Source organism: Ascaphus truei, chromosome 5 (assembly GCF_040206685.1).
Source record: "Ascaphus truei isolate aAscTru1 chromosome 5, aAscTru1.hap1, whole genome shotgun sequence".
In the NCBI taxonomy this organism is placed as follows: domain Eukaryota; kingdom Metazoa; phylum Chordata; class Amphibia; order Anura; family Ascaphidae; genus Ascaphus; species Ascaphus truei.
The window spans coordinates 305,415,786-305,438,069 of record NC_134487.1 but is presented as its reverse complement, the minus strand read 5'-3'; the positions used below and the strand labels follow the sequence as shown (position 1 = coordinate 305,438,069).

Here is a 22,284-nt window from a genome sequence, read left to right as displayed (position 1 = left end):
GAGTTTACGCAAGTATCCATAATACCCTCTCCTGATACATATTATATACAGTACAGTATAGACTGGCCACCATAAGAATCAGGCTTTTATCATTTAGTCTTGTTTATACACTATGGTTTTAATTTGGATTATTAAACCTTTAGTTGTAATTGTGTTATTATTAAATAACTACTTTCCGTGGGGTTTAAGTGCAGCTGTAGCAGGGATCTCTTCCTAATATTCTACCCAAACTATCTTCTTTTCACCACCACGTTGGGCTGAGAAAAGGTGTTTCTTCCATTATTTTCTATTTAACCATTATTTTTTCAGTAATAGATTACTTATAAAATCATTCTTCAATAACGGTGGTCCACGTGTGATGGCACTAGGGGTCCCTAAGCACCAAGTGTACGGTTCCCTTTCTTTTTAAAGATTTGATTTATATGATGAATCGTCTCTCCCTTCATACTTTCCAATCGCTAATGTTGTAGAGATGTTTCTAGAATATGTTGCAAGTAATTTTTCTCCCGTATCTGAAACATTGAGAAAACACTGTTCCACTACCTATTTTAGTCAAATAACCAGGGTTGTGTGTTAAGCGCCATTTTCCTATCGAACCAAAGTGAGTGGAGGCATTTTAAAATGTCTTATCGTTTCTAAAATCTTCCACTTGCAAAACTGGGGAAGAATTGCACAAGGTTCAAAGAAATAAAACACCAATTGCTTTTGCTAAGATTCTTTTTCGTTGATAAATGTGGTATTGTTTTTGCCATGATTTTGCCCCAGTTCTCCAGCAATCGACCTTAAGAAATAGACCCCTTAGGATCATCTCAGTGTCATCTTTTCAAGCTTTGTGCCTGTGTTTCTGCCTTGTTTATATCATTTTACTGAAGAAGGAGAGATGACAAGAAGCAAATTTACAGTGCACAAATGAAGTCCCTATAACTCATTATAGTATTTTGCTATGGCAATATCACAGGGCTCCAGGAGCAGGTAGGACCTCGATGGCGGGAGCAGCAGGGAAGGCAAGGATTGTTGGAGTCACGGGCTGAGGTCGGTAGGCAGGGGCAAGCAGGATCGTGGGGGTCACAGGCATGGTTAGGTGGCAGAGGCAAGTAGGATCGTTGGGGTCACAGGCAGGGTTTGGTGGCAGGCGGCAGGCAAGGATCGGCAGCAGAAAGGCAGGAACAGGCAGAGGAGCAGAAACTGGGACTAGGGAGCAGGGAGCAGTAAACAAACAGGGACAAGCCAGATCATGGGCAAGGGCCTTTAATAAGTACCGGACTCAATACAGAACAGAAGCAGAAGCATGGGTATGGGCATGAGTCAGGACACAAAATAAAGGCAAGGGAGGAACAGGAAACAGGAAACTATAAGGACAGAGGACTGGACCAACAAGAGGAGACAGACAGAGGAACCCCAGAGCAGACAGAAAACAGCAGCACACCCGGTGGACAGACAACGGAACTGTCTGTGTGTGAGCACCTCCTCTCCTTCATCTCTTCACTGTGCTCGCTTTGAGCCTGCTTCCACGCATCCTTCATTAGGTTTTGTAACTCTGCCAATTATTTCGCAAGGATCCCAGCAGCTTGCCTTTTCCAGGTTTCTTTCTCCTGGGTGTACTGACTGTTGGTGATTGAGCAGTGTCTCTGCTTATTTAGCTCTTGCTTCAATTTCTGGACCGCCTCATACTCCCTCTCATACAGAGTTAGCTGGCCTCTAAGTTCCTCCTCCAGCTAGGCTCTGGTTATGCTCAGTGTGGCCTTCAGCTCTTCATGCTGCTCTCTGGGGATACACTGGGTACTCAAATGCTCTTACAGCATTTTTACTTCATTAGCAGTCTAGATACTTTCTTCCTGCAGAATTTGCTGCTTCTCCTCAGCATTCACCTGTTTCTCCTTGGCGTCCTGCAGACTCACACGCAATTCTTGCAGCTGGTTCTGCAGCATGTTCTCTGCTTGTGTGCGCTGCTCCAGGGAGACACATTCTTCTTGCAGCACTCTCTCTGCATTCTGCAGTGCTGCCTATACGTCTAACTTTTTCTGGGCCAATTGTGTCTTCACTTTTAATGCTTGGTAAAGCTTTTTGGTCTCTCCACTGACCTGACTAGTCAGATTCCAAACCTCTTCCTTCTTTTATATGCTCTTTCTTTACTGACACTAGGTCCCTTAGGACCATCTCATAAGCATCCCTCAATGTACACAGCTCTGTGTTTAGACCATGGCCTTCCTGGCGAGTGTTCCAGCTTAGTTTTAAGCCCGTGAACTTCTTTCTGAGACGCTTCCAGCAGTGCACCAACTTGATCCATGAAACTCTGGTCCTGGGCAGAATCTGCGTATGCCTTCTTCAGCTTATTGACAAGATCACCCTGTCACTCACCAACTGATCCTTTTCATTCTCCTGGAGACCGCACTTAGGAATTGCTGTGGACAGACACTTTTGTAGTGCAGCCTTGGCCTCTTGCTCTTTATCAAGTCGTCCATAGAGGCAATCAATCTCATTCCATGCAGATTGAAGTGCCTGAGTTAAGGCATCTTTACCTTGGTTAAAGGCATCCTCTTTCTTTTCCACTACCCATGGAATGATTCTGTGAGTCTCCTTAGGCTACAGCATATCTCTGTTCCCTTCTAATGCAGGCTTTCCTGAGGTTGAAGGATCCTCCTTAATTCCTTCTGCAATTTCCACTATAACCGGAGACCCTATCTTCTTTTTCTTTCTCTTTGCTTCGAGAAGCTCTGAAGAATCAGTGGCACTGTGTTCACATTTATTGTTCAAGACTGTTTTCAAAGTGGGAGCCATAGTTCCAGACATAGGGAAAATCAAAACCCCCAAGAAAACCAGTAAAGAGGAAATGTGTTTTTAGAACAGAAGCATGGGAATGAACAACAGAAATAGACATAAACATGAAGACAAAAAGATAGGAGAGCTGACTATTAGATTTGATACCTTAGCATAAGTGATAGAAATATTACAATTGCGGGGAAATCATAGACAGAAAAATACAAACAAATGGAAATACTTTTGTCTTTTTGAAATGGACCCTGATAACCAGCAGTGGAATACCCAAGCAAAGAAATCAAAAGCAAGTCTGTTTTTAGAAATGCAAGTCTTAAAATCTGCAGTGGTCCACCTGGAAATGCAGAGAGAGACAAGCCTTGTCCAGGGAATGAAAGGCTGAGAGTCTAAAATGGTGACACCAAGTACTGCAGAAAAATGCAAGTTGTTTTTTTTTTTTTTTAATAATGGAATTCTTCTCAGGGAGAAAATGATCATCAAATCTTGCAGAACACTTTGCGGCAAAAGAAAAAAACCTTCAAGATCCCAAACGGGGTTTCCAAAAACCAAAGCAAAAGTCCTTATCTTCCTCCAATACAATCAGATGGGGTCTGCGTAAGCAGGAAGGCAGAGAATCTGTTTCGGCGAGGTCCTGAGATGGCCTTTGTTTTCTGTCACAGGGACTCCAGGACATGTAGGACCTTCATGGCCAGAACAGTAGGGAAGGCAAGGATTGTTGGGGTTATGGGCTGAGGTTGGTGGCAGGCGGCAGGCAAGAATTGTCGGGGTCCAGGCAGGGGTCGGCAGCAGGAAGGTAGGAACAGGGCAAGGGAGGAGGAACTGAGACTAGGGAGCAGGAAACAAACGGGGAAAAGCCAGATCATAGGCAAGGGCCTTAAATAAGTACTGGACTCAATACAGAACAGAAGCAGAAGCATGGGTATGGGCATGAGTCAGGACACAAAATAAAGGCAATGGAGGAACAGGAAACAGGAAACTATAAGGACAGAGGACAGGACCAACAAGAAGAGATGGACAGACAGAAGAACTCCAGAGCAGACAGAAAACAGCAGCACACCTGGTGGACAGACAAGGAACTGTGCCTGGGAGCAGGATGTCTAGGAAGACCCTGACAGGCAATTAAATTGTCGCTGGACTGAGGTGGCACAAAAGCAACTTTTTAATAATGTTTCTTCCATTTGACTGAATAAGAGATGTGTTGGCATTATCTAGACACACTGGTCAGAAACTTGAGCATTCCGGATCCCTCCGAATGTTTCAGGTTTATGGAAGGTCTGAGAAATGGAAGGAAGATATGTTTGATCTGAGCGTGTGTAACCTTGAATAAAGCATCTGCATAAGCTGGTATTAACTTGATTACTTGAATTTAAAATGGAACCCCATTGTTCTAGCATCCTGAATATAATGTTCAGCCAAGTGACCATAGGCAACACTGCAATCTAGAGGACTTACTAAAAGCAAAATGATAGCCTTGAACACTAAATTGTCCTAAAGTCCCTCAGCACACCTGGCCCCTGAAGAGGTAAGTACCCAAAGAAAAACACAAGGAACATTTTAAATGCTTTTTCATTGTGTAAAATATAAACATTGCTCAGCAGGTAAAACTAATTCAACCTCCCGCGGCTGGATGATGAATAGTCAATTTCCCATCCGGAGGAGAGACTAAAACCCACAGTCTCTTTGTTTAGATAGAGATCAGTATTAGGAACCTACAACTTCTTTTCTATAGTCTGCGTCACCGGGACTTTACAATCCTTACGGGGAAACATCCCGAACCCCCCAAAAACAGAAGCTAAGGGCTATTATTTTGTTGAATATAAAGTCCAGAAAAAATTGTGCTCAGCTGAAGGGTACTCCAAGGCAAAAAGTGTATACAATAAGAGATTATAAATGCACCTTGATAAAGTGCTCGTGTAGCGTGAAACGCGTAGGTGGTGCGCATTTCTTTGTTCATGTCCATTCGACTCTAATAAATCTTTTTATACTGGGGTCACCTTGTGATGTCATGCATTGGATGGTGCTCCGTTGTTTCACCCTCTATTGTTTTGTTGACCTGTTTGCAAGTTTGGGGTGCAGAGTTAATCTATGTTTCACTTTAGGATCCTGTTATTAATCAAAGTTTCCCAGCTGAAAAAATGAGGCAAAGACGCGATGCACAAATAGTGCCAGGGACTTGTCCAGGAGGAAAAGCCTATTGGTGTCAGCAGGGACGTATTTTCTTCCAGAACCTGGAGCAGAAATGATGTCGCTTTAGTTTTGCTGTCGGGAGACTTTGCTAAATAGACCCCCGTCACTCTGTAATTCTGTGCAGCAGTGCAAAGGGAAAGTGGGCTTTTTATTTTTGTACAATCTTCCACTTGTGGCTACGTCAGAAGTAAGAAGCTTGTTATAAATGCTTCTTACTTTTGATGAACACCCTATGCCAGGGAATGGGTGTTCACATCACCTCTGACAGGTTTTGATGCTAAAATGAATTTGATACAGTACACCCCTAAATGTAACTGCTGCTTCTGACACCCCCAAAATTGCCAGCCAATGATAGAGAAGCAAAACAGTTACAAAGCACATTGATAAACTGAAGCAATGAGGCACCATCCTGACAATGCTCCCTACGGGATCGGTTCACAAGAGATCGATACACCTGAATGAAAAGCACCATCCAATTTCACACAATCGTAGGGATCCTAGTTTAAAGAATCTATCCCTTCACACCAAAATAATATTCATACAAAACGACCTTGACACCCTGTAAGTTACGCTGCCCCTGCACTAGAACAAAATAACAATGCCAGGTAAGTCTCATTAGTGTTTTCATGATTATTTTATTACGGAACACTAGATATACGCTCTGTTTTTTATGCAGGAGCGCTGGCAATTGCAGAATACAAGTTATTTTCAGATGCTCGAGCTTTAGATATAATGCAGAGAAGGTAATCTGCGCAATGACACTGTTAAGTAGGATAAAAGACGACAAGATTATGAGCCCATATGTGTGGATTGGCATATCAGGGTAATTGTGTCATGGGTTTTGCTCATCAGTATACTGGCTTAAGTGTAAATCGATGTGGTGTTTAGAAGAAAGTGTAGAAAAATGTAATATTTCCCATTAGAAAGGTGGCAACCAAAGGCTTTAAAATACAAAATGAATGTGGATTTCTAGAACATTTTCCGTTCGTGCTGAGGAGTAAGGAATAAAGTCTGAGCATAAAATACATGGCTTGTTTTTAGGAAAGAAATGATTTCGCTATCTTGCTTTTAATATTACCAAAAATAATTATAGAAAGTTTTAATACAGAAATGTTTGCCATTTTTTTGCAAATTAATTTATAGAAATTTAGAAATGTCACTATATTAGTTGACATTTAATTAAAAATGTGGGCAACAATAGCAAAATGTTGCCTTTTTGTCAAATTCTTTCGAAAGTTGCCTTAAAAATACCAAGGTTGCATGCGCATTGGTCAGAAGGTGAACTTCCACATTTATTTTGCTTTGTTCTTCATAAAACTTTTGTGAATTATTGGAAACATTTTGCACACCCCTAGTCGTAATTTATTTGTCTAACGCAGAAGTAGTGGTCGTTATCATTTTCCTCCAACCAAATGCCAATGTTTAATGGTGCTGATTGTTGCAAACATTAACTTTAGTGTGATCAGAAGTGGAAGAGTTCTATAGTGTATATACTCTGCTTGTCCAATTGTATAAGAATCATGCATTATATTTTGCAAGTGTCTTATTAGTAACCCAGGCCTAATTTAGATGAGATATGCAGTTTCCAATTAGTACTGTATATACGCATAATACGTGTTAGAACTTGCACTTAGCGTCCTTGTTATTATTAATGTTTGGGTACATGGAGCTGCTGGGTAGTTAGCACAGCAACTTCTGTGCCCGTCTATAAGTGTCCTGCAGAAATTAATAAATAGGGTTATTTTGAATGAATTACTGTACAAATCATGACAATTTTAAAAGCGTTAAAAATAGAAGTCATACACACCATTACTACACAAAAGCAAGTCATTAAAAAAAAGGGGGGGGGGAAATAAGCTATCTGTAGCATTATAATTGGCTGACGTAGCTTTGATTAACGGCCAGCTAGTCTCGTGTAATGCGCGTCGCTATCGGAAGCTTTCAGCTGCTGATTTTGGTTAACATTTTGTTAATCGCCTGTTTCACGTGAGTAGTAGAGCTTCTTCTTCTTGTCTTTCCTTGCACCATTTTCCGGCGTCTTACTTCTCGGCACAGCTCATAAAATGCCTCGGCGATGTTCCCTTCACCTGTACACGCTGAACACTCGTAAAACGCGCACGCCAGTTCCGTGGCCAGTTTCTCTCCTTCTTCAGTGCTGACCTGCCTCGAGTGATCCAGGTCGGCTTTATTTCCCACCAAAATCAGAGTAACATTCTTGGGCTTTTTTATTTCATCCAGCAAGTTCTTGAAAGGTAGTACTTCCTCAAAGCTTCCTCTGTCCGTAATGTCATAGACTATGACAAATCCTTCTCCCCACCGCACATGACCTTCTCTCTGTATAGCGTCCTCCTAATAAAGAAAAGCAAGAGAGTGAGCAGAGATTACACTCATGATGTAAACATAGAAAGCCTACGCTAACTATTATAATTCTGTAAATCATTCTTAAAGCTACGCTAATTGTGCCGGCGATGGCGACATCACGCAGCGGTCACTGGAGAAATCAAATTGAGATGACTATAAGCGCAAGCGATGGCGGCAATGCATTTGTTTTGATGCAACGTCGCATCGCTGTTGCTGTCGCCGGCACTATAAGCGCAGCATTATACAATCAAAGAAAATTAAGCTGCTCTTAAAGAGGCAATCCAAGCAGCACTTTAACTAATATATATATATAAAGCAGAAAATAGCCATGTTAGTCCAGTTGCGATAGTGCAGAATAAATGAGTTGTTCAGTAATCACATATACACAGTACACATATAGTTTTTTATTTTAATATATGCAGCCTTTTTACCTTTATTGAAAACTAATAATCTAAGCTGTCGATTCATTCTCCCGTAATCAATAAGCAAAGATCCTGCTTTCCAGGGTTCACTTAATGACTGCATTTCAGTAACAATGAATCCTGTGTAACTCAGCATCTACAATGTATCCTTATATTACGAAGGTAACATTATCTATTGTTACAGTTGCTGGTGAAACTGCTGGGAATATTGGCAACAAATGATCACAAACAGAAAAGTGTTATAAAGATCTTGCACTGCTGGGGAGGGGGTGGGGGGGAGGGGGGCTAAAACCTGCTATACAAATCAAAGGATGCTCAGTATATAAAAAATCATAATTCAGTTGAAGCAAACATTTTTTTTAGTAAGTGTTATCTAATACTATAGAACTGATGCGTTAGAAACACACATATGTAGGATATTGCATGGATTGCGCCTTTAAAATGTTTCATTTAAATTGTATGTTGTATGTAATACAAATTCGTTTGTATTAGAAAACATACAATTCCTATTTCTTCTGCCAGAGATAATGTGGCTATTAATTTGGCAAATAGGAAGTTTTGGAAGGTTAGAGCATGATAAGGAAATAGCCACGGCGTACTGTATACAAATGTTGAAAGCATTATTACTGCCACTAACGTAAAGCATTACCGTTACATTACCGTTACATTACCGTTACATTACCGTTACATTACCACGTTATTTATGGAGAGTTTTAACGTAGCGCCATGGAAAAGAATGGTAATGTGCATTATCTCGCTAAAGCAGCATTCGCGTGGCAGTTTATCATTTTGTTTTCGTTAAAGGATTGAAGCAGGGGGTCTCTGGGGTGGAACCCCGCTAATTTCAGCTCCGTGCCCCCCTTTCTTCCTGAGATAATTACCTCCTGTAGGGGGCGCCAGTATCTCTGCAGGTAGCAGCTCTGATGGGGCTTGTTGAGGCTAACATAATGGCAGCTTTAGATGTCCTGCGGGCCAATAGGAAGCCGTGATGTCATCCCTTGTAGCTTCCTATTGGCTCACGTGACGAGGGACATTTAAACTTGGAGATACCGGCACCCTCTTTCGAGGTAACTGTCTCGGGAAGCAAGGGGTCTTCGGAGGTAAAATCAGCACGGTTGAGCTCTGAAGACCCCCGGCTTCCGTCCTATAACTAAAGAAGAAGAAGAGAATCATTCTGTAACCTGGAGTGCTGCCTTACATTGTGTGTTACTACAAGGGCGCGCAAACTGGGGGACATGCCCCCCAGGGGGGCAGGAGATTTTTGTAGGGGGGCGCGGTGGTGCAGAGGCTCCACGCTCTTCCCCACAGCATTTAAATTAAGGCCTCCGCAACCTATTACTGACCGAGATTCAGGCGGCTATTGATGCGTCGCCATGGCAACGCAGTATCACGTCATGTGACGTCACGTCACATGACCCCACGGCGTCCTTTGACGCCCATCACCATGGCAACGTGGCATGAAATGACACAGCAGGGTCACGTCATATGACGTCACATGACCCCACGGCATCATTTGACGCCGGGAACTGAGGTAAGAGGGGGCGCGAGCACCGTGGGCAGCAGGCGGGAGGGGGGGGAGGGGCGCAGCTGCACAAGTTTGCGTACCCCTGCGTTAATCCGTGTTACCTGTATATACTGCAGCATAAACATGTTTACTAAAAGGCAAACACTGAATACTTCAACTGCTCACTTAATGTAACTATGTATTTGTAACCACGTATTTGTAACCACGTATTTGTCATGATAACTCAGTGCCCAGGACATGCGTGAGAACGAGCGGTAACTCTCACTGTATTACTGCCTGTAACACGTGTTATAACTCTGTGCCCAGGACATGCGTGAGAACGAGAGGTAACTCTCAGTGTATTACTGCCTGTAACACGTTATAACTCTGTGCCCAGGACATGCGTGAGAACGAGAGGTAACTCTCAGTGTATTACTGCCTGTAACACGTTATAACTCTGTGCCCAGGACATACGTGAGAACGAGAGGTAACTCTCAGTGTATTACTGCCTGTAACACGTGTTATAACTCTGTGCCCAGGACATACGTGAGAACGAGAGGTAACTCTCACTGTATTACTGCCTGTAACACATTATAACTCTGTGCCCAGGACATACGTGAAAACGAGAGGTAACTCTCACTGTATTACTGCCTGTAACACGTTATAACTCTGTGCCCAGGACATGCGTGAGAACGAGAGGTAACTCTCACTGTATTACTGCCTGTAACACGTTATAACTATGTGCCCAGGACATGCGTGAGAACGAGAGGTAACTCTCACTGTATTACTGCCTGTAACACACGTTATAACTCTGTGCCCAGGACATGCGTGAGAACGAGAGGTAACTCTCACTGTATTACTGCCTGTAACACGTTATAACTCTGTGCCCAGGACATGCGTGAGAACGAGAGGTAACTCTCACTGTATTACTGCCTGTAACACGTTATAACTCTGTGCCCAGGACATGCGTGAGAACGAGAGGTAACTCTCACTGTATTACTGCCTGTAACACGTGTTATAACTCTGTGCCCAGGACATGCGTGAGAACGAGAGGTAACTCTCACTGTATTACTGCCTGTAACACATGTTATAACTCTGTGCCCAGGACAGACGTGAGAACGAGAGGTATCTCTCACTGTATTACTGCCTGTAACACACGTTATAACTCTGTGCCCAGGACATGCGTGAGAACGAGAGGTAACTCTCACTGTATTACTGCCTGTAACACATGTTATAACTCTGTGCCCAGGACATGCGTGAGAACGAGAGGTATCTCTCACTGTATTACTGCCTGTAACACACGTTATAACTCTGTGCCCAGGACATGCGTGAGAACGAGAGGTAACTCTCACTGTATTATTGCCTGTAACACGTTATAACTCTGTTCCCAGGACATGCGTGAGAACGAGAGGTAACTCTCACTGTATTATTGCCTGTAACACGTTATAACTCTGTGCCCAGGACATGCGTGAGAACGAGAGGTAACTCTCACTGTATTACTGCCTGTAACACGTTATAACTCTGTGCCCAGGACATACGTGAGAACGAGAGGTAACTCTCACTGTATTACTGCCTGTAACACGTTATAACTCTGTGCCCAGGACATGCGTGAGAACGAGAGGTATCTCTCACTGTATTACTGCCTGTAACACACGTTATAACTCTGTGCTCAGGACATACGTGAGAACGAGAGGTAACTCTCACTGTATTACTGCCTGTAACACGTTATAACTCTGTGCCCAGGACATGCGTGAGAACGAGAGGTATCTCTCACTGTATTACTGCCTGTAACACACGTTATAACTCTGTGCCCAGGACATGCGTGAGAACGAGAGGTAACTCTCAGTGTATTACTTCCTGTAACACGTTATAACTCTGTGCTCAGGACATACGTGAAAACGAGAGGTAACTCTCACTGTATTACTGCCTGTAACACATGTTATAACTCTGTGCCCAGGACATGCGTGAGAGCGAGAGGTAACTCTCACTGTATTACTGCCTGTAACACATGTTATAACTCTGTGCCCAGGACATGCGTGAGAACGAGAGGTAACTCTCACTGTATTACTGCCTGTAACACGTTATAACTCTGTGCCCAGGACATGCGTGAGAACGAGAGGTAACTCTCAGTGTATCACTTCCTGGTAACACATTTTATAAATAAAATACAATATAATTAAGCAGCAAGACTACAAGATAAAGACGAGTGACTAATCAGACAAAACATTGTAAATATGTTTAGTGTTTATAAAGGAGAAACAATGAATTAATGACCTGTCCATTTTATGCATTTAAGAATATTATTAAAAGGCAACATGCAGATTGCAGTTTATTTACGGCAGTGTAAGTAAATCTGGTGGGCGCGATTTACCTGTACAAAGTTTTATGAGTCACTGAAATATGACTGTGCCATTGTGTCTGTTTAGCAAACACGTTTGAAATAGATTAAGAGATTCTGAAGCACTTTTCTACCTATTCTTCTGATGGAAACTGCATCATTCTGCCTCACATAGGACTCAATGATAAAATGCCACAGATCACATCCTGTGTGTGACTATTTCCACCTCGCTAAATGATCATTATTCTGTAAATGCTGTTAAGCAGGGACCGGTTTTCACAGTCTGTGGCTCTCCTATAGTCGGTATTCATTGACGCAATCAGTAAGTCAGCATTTCCGTGGTGTACAATCTTCTTGAGCATCGCCCCCCTGCCCGGGAGCCGCAGCGTTTGCGCCCCCACTCCCAATGACTCGGCGTCAAATGACGTTGCGGGTCATGTGACGCCTCGCCGCGTCATTTGATGTGCGTTGCCATGGTGGCGCGTCGCCAAAAACCCGCAGAGAGCAGGTAATTGAGTTGCAGAGGCCTCACGGCTGTGGGAAAGAGCGTGGGGCCTCTGTAACCAACCGCGCCCCCCCCCCTACAAATTCTCCAGCTCCACTTGGGGGGCCCCCAGTATACGCACCGCTGGATGCACCAAAACATATCATTTTACATCGGATATTGTTTTAAATTGTTTTTGCAACATTTACTGTCATTCATTTTCTTGAAGACAAATGTCAGAAGTCCCCATTAGCAGGAGCCCAGAAATTTGGGCTGTGTCTCACAGCAGCGCACGTCCTGACCGGCCCAACGGGAAGTAAACTGTTTAACTCTTCCAGCGCCAAGTTCTGATTCTAATCTAAAGGGTGCATTGAAAGGTGAAAATTACAAATAATAGAGAAAAGGGGGCAATAAAAATGTCCTCCTGCATTAAATCAAAGCAAAATTCTTCATTATACTTTCCCTTCTCGCATCACTGTGTTAAAGCAGCAAGCCCTCCAAAATATATACAAAAATGTTTTATCATACATGTACATCGTTATTTATTTATATACAGTATATGAACTAGTTCAGGGGCGGGCTAACTGCAGTCCTCCAAGGGCCACCAACAAGCCGAATATTAGGGATACCCCTGCTTCAGTACAGGTGGCTCAGTCAGTGGCTAAGTCTGCGACCTGTGCTGACACAAATCGTGGGATTGCTGCTATAAAGAGGCAATCCAGCTGTTAAATGTAAACTAGGGGATTGAAGCAGGGGGTCATCGTGACAATACTGCTATTGATACCTCACCGGCAGGAGGAGAGCCGGGGCAGGGGGAGAGCCGGGGCAGCTGCCTGCGGGCCGGGGTGTTTGCCGCCGGCAGGGGGAGATTCGGGGCAGGGGGAGAGCCGGGGCAGGGGGAGAGCCGGGGCATCTGCCTCTCCTTGATTAGTGATATCAGTGTATGAATATGATGAGTAACAGGCACTACAGCTGCGGTATTACAGACTGATACTAATCACAGGGCAATAACAGCAAACCATGTGACAGAAGGAGAAGCCCAGCCTGTGCCGTCTCATTGTCAGCCCCTCGCCCCCATCTCCCCACATTGTGTATAGCGTAGCCCCCTTTTTCCCTTATGAAGCCCCTCTCCCCTGGAAGAGTACATGCTGAAACCAGTTTTCAGCTGTCTTCTACCTCAGGACTTCTTTGATATGAGACCACACGAGTCTCCCCAAAGGCAGCTTCCCAAAGAGGGTCTCCCTACCATGCTTACCCTTCACTGCTCCTGTCCAGGAAGCCAGCGTGGACAGGGCTAATTTCATCAAGAAAGGGCAGACCCCGCTCCCCCCGATCCTTGCTCCCCCCTGCTACATCCCCCTCCCCCGCGCGTTAAAGTTTGACCAAGGCGCTGTGCAGTGTATCGGAGAACGCGTCTCGGAGCCATGAAGATCCCCATCGCTACTACTTTTACAAAACGACGTCATTCTTGCATCTCATTAGCTTTGAGGATACCGTTAAACGGAAGAAAAATAACGTCTATTCCCAATTTCCGTAACGCGCGTTACCACAAAAATAACGGACCGGTGGGCCTACGCCTCGTCTTTCAGGGAAGAGATGGGCAGGTGGGCTCGATGCAGACAAACAGGTCAATTTATTGAGCCATAAATCAATCATTTTTCTAGGCTATTGCAAATTATAATTGGGTATATACAAGTTATAGGAGGTAATTCTGTATTGTCAGTGTGGGCGATGGCAACGTGATGGGGTCTTCTCTTTGGGTGATCATGTCTGTACGAGGAAGCTCACAAGTTCCAATTAACAATGGAGGGGAACCAAGCAATGTGCTAGCTGCTTTTGGTGGAATTGTGCACTCAGGAGCTGTAAACTCTGCAGTTGCTAAGTTGATTCTCATGGACAGCAGCTACAATGTTAACTCATGCTTCCAAGGCCTTAATAATTATCTACTGCTGGTGTGTGGTCATTATTCATAATTACATATTAGCTGCATCATTTTAGCAGTGTACTTACACTGGGACATACCAATGTGGCGTGTGCCAGAGCATGCTACAATGTGTTGGCCCGCCTCTTTTTGTAGCGCGGCTAATGTAGACACAATGGCGTCTGAGCCCGCTGGTGTATTGCGTGTGTCCCACTGCAACACGCCAGCCGGAGCATTAACACCTGATACATCTGTATAAACGGAGTATAATAGTTTATTCTGTACATGTTAAAACCAAAACTGTTCTGGCAGTAACTCATATAAATATATAAATATAGTTTATTCATTTATTTTAAGGGTCTTGAACGGGCTTTGATGTCTGGGGGATTGCTCATCCATCTAGGCCAGGAGTAATCAACTCCTCAAGTAATCAACTCAAATAAAGAGCTACCAACAGGTCAAGTTCTCAGGATATCCCAGCTTCAGCACAGGTGGCTAAATCAGTCCCTGCTTCAGCACAGATGGCTCAATAAGTGGTGCAGTTGAAAATACCCTGAAAACCTGACCTGTTGGTAGCTCTTGAGGACTGGAGGTGGCTACGCCTGATCTGGACAATGTATATCTCTTTTTCAGAATGTGTTTATAGCTGAAGCGAACTGATTTTCTGTGCTAGTACCCCCAGTAACTGAAGAATACATTTCTGAATAGGTTGTTGTGGAAGATTTTTGTGTAGGCATAAATAACAAATTACAGGTTTCATATAATGCATACATTTACTGTATAAGAACACGTATACAATTATACGGTTGCTAATTTTATGCTGGCTTCTTAAAAACAATATATTGCATACATTAAATGCACACGCCAGCATATGCAAACATAATCATTAGAAACGACAAACAAAATCAAAGAACGCACTTCCACTGAGAAAAGCAAAGGCTTGTACCCAAAGAACACCTGCTTTATTCAATGATGCTGTGCTGAATGCAGCACCGTGCTTGTTGTGTGGGCAGAGTGGGTGCATCCCTAACACAGGAAGCCCTCAACGCTGCACTGAGAAAACAGGAGTCTCTTTAGAAAAGGTATTTCTTCTTGTTACCGATGTCAACCTGTCTTTGATCCATTTAAATGTGAATGTTTGTATGAATATGTTTAATTCTCTCTTTATTGTCCAAATATGCTAATCTGTGTAAAGAGGAGAAAGTGTGGTGTTCAGATATATCCAGGAATTTCTACACCAGAGAGCCCTGGGCGAGCGCAGGGGGGGGGGTGTCAGTGGGACGGGAGGCGTGTCAGTGGGACGGGGGCGTGTCAGTGGGACGGGGGGTGTGTCAGTTGGACGGGGGGGGCATCTATTGCAGTAACATATGTTACTGCAATAGATGCCCCCCCCCGTCCCACTGACACGCCCCCGTCCCACTGACACGCCCCCACATATATATATATATATCCCCTCTCTCTCCCTCTCCCCCCTCTCTTTCTCTCCCCCTGCTCTCTCTCCCCCTCCCTCTCTCTCCTCCCCTTCTTAACGGCCTAGTGTGCCTACTGCGTGGTTTACTTACACCCCCCTAACAAACTGAGACGACACAGTTTTGTGGAAGTAAAAATGGTCACAGCTTTATTGTTTTAACAATACCTGCAAATAACTGTCAGCCATAATCTTAGTCCTTTGTCATCCCTATTCTCGGTATCTTCCGGCGGGGGGAGCCCTCCTCCACCCGCCCTAATCTACCGTCCACCAGGAGAGACACTCTCCGCCGCGAGAGACACTCTCCACGGCCCCCGTCTACCGTTACTGGGAGAGACACTCTCCACCGCGAGAGACACTCTCCACGGCCCCTAGGTCCCCCTTATCAGAGCCGCCTGGGCCTACCCGCATAGGATAGAGCCCAGCTGCCTAAGATTGGTGCCAGGGGTACAGCGACCGACCGCCTGCGTCGGCGCCTCCAGCCCGCACGATCTTTTCAGGGGAACCGTTACCTGGCGGCCCATCCGCATCGGGTGGAGCCCCATTTCGGGAATTCACGGTGTCCCTACGATGACTGGCCTGACAGTTCCGCGTTCCGCCAAAGCTGTAACGATGGATCTGCTAACAGATTCATAAAATATGGTTATACACAACACAACATTACATTCTCAATGGGATGGGTGGGTGGGAAAACAGAGTCAGTGAGTAGCTTTTGCGAGCGCAGGGTTTAAATAGCCCGCCCCATTAGCCCCTCCTCTTGTTGATTCGCGCGCAAATCCACCAAGCCTCGTGGTGGGGGGAAGGAAAGGAAGGCACGTTAAGTACCCCCTGGAGGCACGGGCCATTATGGGCGCGACGGCCCCATTTTGGGACCTCTGCTTCTTCTTAACGGCCTAGTGTGCCTACTGCGTGGTTTACTTACACCCCCCTAACAAACTGAGACGACACAGTTTTGTGGAAGTAAAAATGGTCACAGCTTTATTGTTTTAACAATACCTGCAAATAACTGTCAGCCATAATCTTAGTCCTTTGTCATCCCTATTCTCGGTATCTTCCGGCGGGGGGAGCCCTCCTCCACCCGCCCTAATCTACCGTCCACCAGGAGAGACACTCTCCGCCGCGAGAGACACTCTCCACGGCCCCCGTCTACCGTTACTGGGAGAGACACTCTCCACCGCGAGAGACACTCTCCACGGCCCCTAGGTCCCCCTTATCAGAGCCGCCTGGGCCTACCCGCATAGGATAGAGCCCAGCTGCCTAAGATTGGTGCCAGGGGTACAGCGACCGACCGCCTGCGTCGGCGCCTCCAGCCCGCACGATCTTTTCAGGGGAACCGTTACCTGGCGGCCCATCCGCATCGGGTGGAGCCCCATTTCGGGAATTCACGGTGTCCCTACGATGACTGGCCTGACAGTTCCGCCACCCGGAGGACCCAGTAAGGCCACTTACTGGGGACTCACCCCACACCCCAAGCTGTGACCCTAAACCATGACTGCTGATCGCTTGCAAAGGCATGTTATTAATAAAATATCGAGGGGCCCCTGCTGTGAAGACAGAAAACATGTTAGTAGATTATCTAATTACTCGCCTGCCGGCCCCTAATGTGCCCCTTTGAGCATTCGATTGTGCCTCTGAAGCTGCTGGGGGCCCAGAGTAACAGCCGAAAAGGCTGCCTCTATGTCAATTTTACCAATAGTGCTCCCTCCCCATATGTCTTAATTACCTGAATATAATATATATATACATATACATATATATATATATTTATTTTTTTGCTTGCACCCGGGGAAATCATTAACTGAGCAATGGGGGGGGGGGGGGGTGTGTGTGAATGGGCCCACCATACGTCCCAATTTTATCCCCTTTAACTCACCCCCCCACTGTGTGAAAAAACCCCTTTCTAAACCCTCCTCCAAGAAAAAACCACCTTCTCCCGGTCGGGGTACCCCTTTAGCCAACGGCCCACACCGCTAAGGCTGACCGGTGTTAGCGCCTTCCCTCTCCCCTGGCTCCGGTTGCCCATGGCCTTTGAAGCACTTCGTGACGGGGTGGCTACCCCCGCACCGGCTACACACATGCCTAAACTTGCAACCCGCCCCCAGTTTGCAGTGTTTATCATTAAACGCCCAACACTCCCTTTTATTGCCCCTGCTTGTTGAATCACTCCCAGGCCGATCGCCTGGACCCTTGGGAAAGGTGGCGTCGCCCCCCTGCTTACCCCGTCCCACTAACTTCATCCACAATTCCATGTCCATCTTCCCCAAACTCAACCGTGTATCCCCCTGCCACCTATGCCTGAACTGCTCGTCATAATCCCGCCACGCTGACCCCTCGTGTTCGTCATGTATGTTCTGTATCACGCTCATGTATCTCATCACATTATGCAATTCCTTGGGATGTTTTGAAAGGAAACCGTGTCCCCGAACACAATGAAACCCGTAACCCAGTTTGCGTTACTCCTCACTACCTGCCCTTTCTCGCCTGCCTCTCGCGCGCGTTGCCTCTCTGCTCGCCCCTTTACAGACAGCTTGAACATATCCACATACTTCCTGTTACATATGTCTCTCTGTGTTCTCCTGGGCAGGTGTGTGTACAGGGGGCTAGTTTCAACTGCAAACGAATCCTCCCCACTGTGGGTGGAAGCCGCCCCTTTGTCTTTGCGCGCTTTGCGTTTTCCCTTATCTGTCCTACTCCGCTTTGCCGCCTTGCTCAACGCCTCTACCTGTTTCCTTATGCGCTTTACCCCTGGGGTCTCGTCGCTGTCTGCGCCGCTGCTTGCGTCTGACTCGCTGCTCGCTCTCTCACTATTCTCGCTGTCTGACCCCTGGGACTCACAGTCCGACCCTGACCTAACCGACCCCCCATCCCTAACGTCCCCATCAACATCATCCTCATTACATTCCAATGCTGCATTTTCATGCTCACCTGATCCTGCGGCTTGTGCACCTGGGTGACCGGTCCTGGGTCTTTTGGCAGCTGCACGGCTCCTGTTACTGCTCCCCGGATCGGCGACGCTTCCCAGCGCCATTGGTGCCGGCGCATCCGCCTGGGGAGGTGCCCGGGGCACTGGGGGGCACCCCGCAGGCAGGGGCAGCGGGACCGCCGTTGATGTATCCAAGGCAGGTGCCGGCGCGCCAGGGGCGTCTGGCGCAGGTGCACCGGGCACTGGGGCATGGTGTGTGGGTGCCTGCACTGGCGGTGGTATGGCGCGTAGGGGGCAGGTGCATACGGCGCAGGAGCGTAGTGCGTGTGATTTGCCGGTGCGTATGGGGGGGCATGGGACGCGTGGGCGTAAAGCGCTTGGGGGTAAAGCGCTTGGTGGTAAGGCGCTTGGTGGTAAAGCGCTTGGGGGTAAAGCGCTTGGGGGTAAGGCGCCAGGAGCGCCGAGGGTGGCTGTGCCGCGTTGGTGGGCTGGCTCGGGCCGGCCCTGGGGGGGGGGGGTGTTATGTATAGCAGGGGGGGCGATGTGCTGTGCAGCGGAAGGGGGGGGCAGGCCAGCAGTGGGAGCGTGGCTAACAGCTGCAGGGGGAGGGTGGCTGGGGGCTGGAGGGGCCGTTTTTGCAGGGATGGAGGGGGCCATGCCAGCAGGGGGAGGGTGGCTGGGGGCTGGTTTTGCAGGGATGGGGGGGGCCATGCCAGCAGGGGGAGCGGGGACTGGAGCTGCAGGGTGGTGGCTAAAGTCCTCTCCCATGAGGGGGGGTGGAACAGCCCTCCCTTCCCTGCTCTGCTGCGAGCAGGCACGGGAGTGAGGCTGGGGGGCGGAGCCAGCCTGCCGGGCTGATTCCCTTCCTCTGCGGCTGGGAGAGGAGCTGTGAGGGGGCTGGGAGCGGGGCTGAGAGCGAGGCTGGGCCGCCTGCTTCCCTCTCCGGATGGGAGAGGAGCTGTGAGCGGGGCTGAGGGGGCTGTGGGGGCTGAGAGCGGGGCTGAGGGGGCTGTGAACGAGGCTGGGCCGCCTGCTTCCCTCTCCGGATGGGAGAGGAGCTGTGAGGGGGCTGAGGGGGCTGAGAGCGGGGCTGAGGGGGCTGTGAACGAGGCTGGGCCGCCTGGTTCCCTCTCCGGATGGGAGAGGGCTGCAGCTCTTCCTGCTCTGGCCACTGCTTCCGTGGGGCCGCCGGGCGCTGTGTCCGGCGGTCAGCTGCCTGAGCCTGGATGCTGCTCGTGCTGCGGGGATCCATGCTGCTATCGGGGGACACCACGCTCACAGGGACCTGCAGGGAGAAAAAAACAGAGTCAGTGAGTAGCTTTTGCGAGCGCAGGGTTTAAATAGCCCGCCCCATTAGCCCCTCCTCTTGTTGATTCGCGCGCAAATCCACCAAGCCTCGTGGTGGGGGGAAGGAAAGGAAGGCACGTTAAGTACCCCCTGGAGGCACGGGCCATTATGGGCGCGACGGCCCCATTTTGGGACCTCTGCTTCTTCTTTCTCCCTGCCCCCTCTCTCTCTCCTGCTCTCTCTTTCCCCCCCTCCCTCTCTCTCCCCCTCCCTCTCTCTCCCCCCTCCCTCTCTCTCTCCCACTCCCCAATCTCTCTCTCTCTCTCCCCCCCATTGCTCTCTCCCCTGCTCTCCCACCCCTCCTGCGCTCTCTCCCTCCTGCCCCCTGTGCTCTCTCCCACCCCCCTGCGCTCTCTCCCGTTCCCCCTCTGCGCTCTCTCCCGCCCCCCTGCACTCTCTCTCCCACCCCCCCTGTGCTCTCTCTCTCCCACCCCCCCTGCGCTCTCCTCTCCCACCCCCTGTGCTCTCTCTCCCACCCCAACCCTGCGCTATCTCTCTCCTGCCCCCCCTGCACTCTCTCTCTCCCCCCCCCCACGCTCTCTCCCTCCCCCACCAAACCAGAACCTCCCCTCTCTCCCCCCTGACCCTCCCCTCTCCTTTTGCCCCCACCACCCCGTTTGCTCCACCATCCCGTTTGCCCTCCCCCACCACTCCGTTTGCCCCCACCACCCTGTTTGCCCCCCTCACCACCCCGTTTGCCCCCACCACCAGTTTGCCCCCCCACCACTCCGTTTGATCCCACCACCCCGTTTTCCCCACACCACTCCGTTTGCCCCACCACCCCGTTTGCCCCCCCACCACTCCATTTGCCCCACCACCCTGTTTGCCCCCCCCCCCACCACCCCATTTGCCCCCCCACCACTCTGTTTGCCCCCCTCCAGCCCGTCTGCCCCCCCACCACCCACGTTTGCCCCCCCACCACCACTCTGTTTGCCCCCCCCCCAAACACCACACCACTTCATTTACCCCCCCCCCACACCAGCACTTCGTTTTACCCCCCCCCCCCGTTCACATCACTCCGTTTTAAGTTTCGTGTCCCCCCCCCGTTTCGTGTCCCCCCCCATTTCGTGTCCCCCCGTTTCGTGTGTCACCGTTTCGTGTGTCATCCTGTTTCGTGCCCCCCCCCCCCGTTTCGTGTCAGAGGACAGCCAATGCAATGCAATACAATACAAGCTCCCAATGCTTGTATTGCATTGGTTTTTGCCTTGCTGTCAACTGATTGGGTAAAGTAGGTCATGTGATCTAAAGTCGGAGCTGCAGATTCAAAATTTGAAACTCTTGAAAACTGAGCGCCGAGGACAGCTCACGGGCACGCGGCAGGAGGGAGCTCACGCAGGCCACACACATTGTCTCAATGTGTCTCATCGTTGGCGAGCGTGAGCGCCCGCACCAGCACAGCGCCACCCTGAACGCAGCCTAGGATCCACTGAAGCGAAGTCTCATTTTCCTGGTTCCCTGAGAGATGGCGGCCTAGCCAGAGGAAGAAAGACGCGGTCGGAGGGCCCAGCGGAGATGATGGCGGTTGAGGTATGCAGCGGAGATGCGTGGATGAGAGAGTTGCTGTAGGAAGTGTGGCGGTGCGGTCCTGAGTGGCTGCTGGCTCACGTGCTCGCGGTTAGGTGGGAATCTCGGCCGGATGGAGTGCGCGGCGGAGCGGGGAGACAGCAGCAGAGGTGGACAGCGGAAGGTAGACAAAAGAAATGTTATCTTGTGGTTTTGTACAAATCACCACGGATTGAGCGGGTTCCTGGGGTCCGTGGATGCTTCGGGTTGGTTTTGGGGGTGTATGGGGCGGATTTGGCGTAGATTTTGGCAGGGAGCGTGGATTTGGGGTATATTAGGCAGATTTTGCGTACATTTTTGCAGGGAAGTACGAATTTGAACTGGGTCCCAGATTTTGGGGCAGAATTCGTGAGGATTTATCTATGGGGTGGATTTGTCAGGTGAAGCTCTTATGGGTGAACATGGAGGCGGATGCATGATGGATTCTGCGCAGGGCGTAAGAGGTGGATTCCAGGTAAAATCCACATGGATTGTTATCTGTGGATTCAGCGGAAAAATCCGCATGGATAAAGAGTGGATCAAATCTGTAGTCGGATTTCGCACCACGGAGCGAATTGTGGCGGAAACAGTGTTGGAAAACGTATTTTGATATTTTTACCAATCTTTAGTAGCAGGGCGGGCTCCAGCAGCGGAGGCCTGGAGGTGTCAGGACCGGCGAGCGCGGTGAGGACAGGATGCAACATGAGGATTAGGGGCATCGCTGCACACGGCAACGCTGCACCAGCACTGGACAGCGCAAGGGGCGGGCCGGAGCCTGCAGCCGCCCTAGGGAGCAGCACAGAAGGAACCGCAGCAGGGAACGGCTAGGACTACGGCAGTCCCGGCCTCCACTGAGGTTGAACCCATCAGGGCAGCAGAGGAGGGAGGTGATGCCCAGGTGGGGTAAAAATTATGCGGCCGGCCTCAGATCAGTGGAGGCGGAGAAGTACCCGTATACTATTCCGGAGAGTAGGCCGGCTTTTGTATACACAGCAGGATGTTGGATGGAGTC

General features: G+C 48.5%; 1 protein-coding gene across 3 annotated transcripts in view; it reads right to left on the bottom strand.

The window, feature by feature from the left end:
• Window positions 1-5,577: 5,577 nt before the first annotated feature.
• RERG (RAS like estrogen regulated growth inhibitor) overlaps window positions 5,578-22,284 on the bottom strand; it is a 161,216-nt gene continuing 144,509 nt past the window's right edge. The window contains exons 1-2 of one of the 3 annotated variants that reach the window (XM_075603035.1): window positions 18,386-18,655; window positions 5,578-7,311 (exon numbers count right to left, since the gene is read on the bottom strand). In XM_075603035.1, coding sequence (XP_075459150.1) covers window positions 6,904-7,311; window positions 18,386-18,634 — 657 coding nt within the window. In that variant the 5' untranslated portion in view covers window positions 18,635-18,655 and the 3' untranslated portion in view covers window positions 5,578-6,903. The other 2 variants (XM_075603036.1, XM_075603034.1) reach the window with 2 other exon arrangements.